Raw genomic sequence first — 3627 nt, forward strand, 5'->3', positions numbered from 1 at the left:
TATATCTTGCTTCCTACAGAAATATGTGAGCTGTACTTTTGTTACTTTCTAGAGCTGGCTTGTATAAGGATCCCGAACTGATTCAGTTTGTGTTTTTAATCGATACTTTGGCCTAATTTATAGTTCTATATTTCAACTTAGACATTTTCCATTTAAGTATGAGTGTCTAAAATGGAGCAATGACTGAAATTCAAGAAGTGTCCTACTTTGCCTGAGAAATTCAGACATGTATGCAAACTCCAGAGTTGGGACAGTCAGGATCAATGTTCAGTTTATCCTTTGTGAGTTTTCTCACTTTCACATGGACATATGGTGAGAGGGTTATAAATTCAGACTTTGGAGTCAGAAAACTCAGATTTTAAGCCTTAGTTTGTTATATACCGTTTGTGCTACTATGTACAATTTCCTAAAGCTCTAGAATCCTAATGTAATTTTAATGTATTTTCCTTGTGATATATTAATATTAGCACAATGATATCATCCCTTGTACATTATTTTATTCTTTTAAATGTCCTTTCTCATCTATTATTAAGGTTGAGCTTCAGCATCAATCTCTAAGTACACAGAGGAAGATGTATTTCCTTACATTTAAAATGAAGATAAAGCGTTTTAAAACAAGTTAATAAACTTGCAAGATGGCATTTGAAGTTAGTGGCTGAATTAAGACAAGTAATAGGAATTGCCTCCAAATTATAAAGCATGATTAGATTTTTACTGGTAAATTAAAAAAAACAGCACTCACATTGTAGTAGTTAAACATGGTGGTTCTATGTCTGTAAAAAAGTTGAACCCAGAAGAAAAATTGCCAGGTAGAGAATTTAGTCATCAGCTGTAGCTGACAAAACCAAGACAACAATAATAGGGATTCAAATTACGTTTTTAGTAAACTTATAGTAAATGAAGAGAGATTGATGCACTGGCTGTGTCTGAGAACATTCTGTGCCTTATTTTACTTAGAGGCTTAATTTTATGTAAGAGTCTTACTATGCTTGTTAGGGTTAAGAATTGTATTTCAGGTGGGTTTTAAATAACATACATAAATTTGTGAAAATGGAAATGTATAAGAAGCAATTTTAGGAATAATTCAAACGAGTAGTGTATTCAGTATTATTATTTTCTTCAAATAAAATGAAATTGACTTTCTTATTTATTGGTAAAGATTAGTGTGATTATGGAGAAGATCACAACCTTTTTCTCAAAAAAGTGCCTTTAATCTAATTCTAGTTCTTGAAATTCCACTCTGAAAATGAATGTCTTTTTGAAATTTCAATTTCTATTACAATGCAATTATTCATTGTATTGGTAACAATGTTAACTTGGTAATGTGGAGAGATGAGGAAGAAATTTAAGGGGGGTTTGACTGAGAAGTCAAGAATGAGATTAAGGCTGAAAATGTATATTATAAATGGACAGTCATTCTGAGGACATCTGGTAAGAATTAATTAAAATATTTTGATGTAATATTATTTTTAGAAAGCAATGAAACACATTGGTAATAATTCAGTGTCATCTTTTCAGCAACATCCAAGACTAACAACTTAAGATATGTTTGTTCAGGCCGGGCGCAGTGGCTTATGCCTGTAATCCCAGCACTTTGGGAGGCCGAGGCGGGTGGATCACGAGGTCAGGAGATGGAGACCACGGTGAAACCCTGTCTCTACTAAAAATATACAAAAAATTAGCGGGACGTGGTGGCAGGTGCCTGTAGTCCCAGCTACTCTGGAGGCTGAGGCAGGAGAATGGTGTGAACCCGGGAGGCGGAGCTTGCAGTGAGCCAAGATCGCACCACTGCACTCCAGCCTGGGCAATAGAGCGAGGCTCCATCTCAAAAAAAAAAAAAAAAAGATATGTTTGTTCACCACCTACAACGTTGGTTTTAGTTTATGCAATCAAATCCCATTTGTTGATATCAATATTGCTAATGCTTAGTGCTATGGTTAATTCAATGAATTTTCTACATTATTTTAAAAATAATATTTGTATGACTTGTTTCCTTAATAAATTTTGAATCCCAGAGAGTAAAAGCAATATCCTTTGCAAGGAATTATTTTGTATTACAATATTATATATTACATTAGACTTTGGAAATAAACATTCCCTATGATAGAATTTCAATATTGTTGATTGATCAATAGAATTCATACCTACTAGGGCAGGGATTGATCACAATGTGCTAGAGAGCTAATGGAAATCATCCAGTATATATACATGGAGAGTCTTATTAGAGAGCCATTTTAATTGAATCCCAGATATTTATTTACTCTCTGAACCACTTGAATGAGGTAAATTCAATCTAGCTAGTTCTTCAAATAAAATATGATCATTGTACTTCTTAACAAAGACTTGTAAGCTTATGAATTATGTCATTTCAGGTGACTTATATGTTCTGTCTACACTGGACCACGGAAAAAAGCAATAATATCACTGTGTTTATTCTCTTGGGGTTTTCCCAAAATAAGAACATTGAAGTCCTCTGCTTTGTATTATTTTTATTTTGCTACATTGCTATTTGGATGGGAAACTTACTCATAATGATTTCTATCACGTGCACCCAGCTCATTCACCAACCCATGTATTCCTTCCTCAATTACCTCTCACTCTCCGACCTTTGCTACGCATCCACAGTGACCCCCAAATTAATGGCTGATTTACTGGCAGAAAGAAAGACCATTTCATATGATAACTGCATGATGCAACTCTTTACCACCCATTTTTTTGGAGGCATAGAGATCTTCATTCTCACAGGGATGGCCTATGACCGCTATGTGGCCATCTGCAAGCCCCTGCACTACACCATTATCATGAGCAGGCAAAGGTGTAACACAATCATCATAGTTTGTTGTACTGGGGGATTTATACATTCTGCCAGTCAGTTTCTTCTCACCGTCTTTGTACCATTTTGTGGCCCAAATGAGATAGATCACTACTTCTGTGATGTGTATCCTTTGCTGAAATTGGCCTGTTCTAATATACACATGATAGGTCTCTTAGTCATTGCTAATTCAGGTTTAATTGCTTTGGTGACATTTGTTGTCTTGTTGTTGTCTTACGTTTTTATACTGTATACCATCAGAGCATACTCTGCAGAGAGCCGCAGCAAAGCTCTTGCCACTTGTAGTTCTCATGTAATGGTTGTGGTCCTGTTTTTTGCACCTGCATTATTCGTTTACATTAGACCGGCCACAGCATTCTCAGAAGATAAAGTGTTTGCCCTTTTTTATACCATCATTGCTCCCATGTTCAACCCTCTCATCTACACGCTGAGAAACATGGAGATGAAGAACGCCGTGAGGAAAGTGTGGTGTTGTCAAATATTCCTGAAAAGAAATTAACTTTTCTGAATTGTTTCTGCTTTTCATGCCGTGGTTCCCTGAGACCACACTGATGAATGAGAAAGATTCACTCTCATCTTGCTCTTATCCTTAATGTTTGGAGAGAAAAGTGGGCAAACAGGAAGCATACCCCTTCTGTGGTTTTATACTTTACATTGATATCTCTTTAACAAATTGAACGTTATTCTTACCCATACTCTCCTCCGCCTTTCTTAATCATTACAATTATGCTTATGTGATATGAAATAACCAGAAAATTTCTTAAAAATAAAGGATTACATGGCGTTGTGTTGAA

At 35.5% G+C, this 3627-nt stretch overlaps 1 protein-coding gene across 1 annotated transcript; it reads left to right on the plus strand.

The window, feature by feature from the left end:
• The first annotated feature begins 2513 nt into the window (after positions 1-2513).
• LOC116468415 (olfactory receptor 4P4) lies at positions 2514-3332 on the plus strand. The gene has a single exon (XM_032151996.1). The coding sequence runs from the start codon at positions 2514-2516 to the stop codon at positions 3330-3332; it is 819 nt and encodes a 272-aa protein (XP_032007887.1).
• The last annotated feature ends 295 nt before the right edge of the window (positions 3333-3627 follow it).

Source organism: Hylobates moloch, unplaced genomic scaffold (assembly GCF_009828535.3).
Source record: "Hylobates moloch isolate HMO894 unplaced genomic scaffold, HMol_V3 SCAFFOLD_5, whole genome shotgun sequence".
NCBI classification, from domain to species: Eukaryota; Metazoa; Chordata; class Mammalia; order Primates; family Hylobatidae; genus Hylobates; species Hylobates moloch.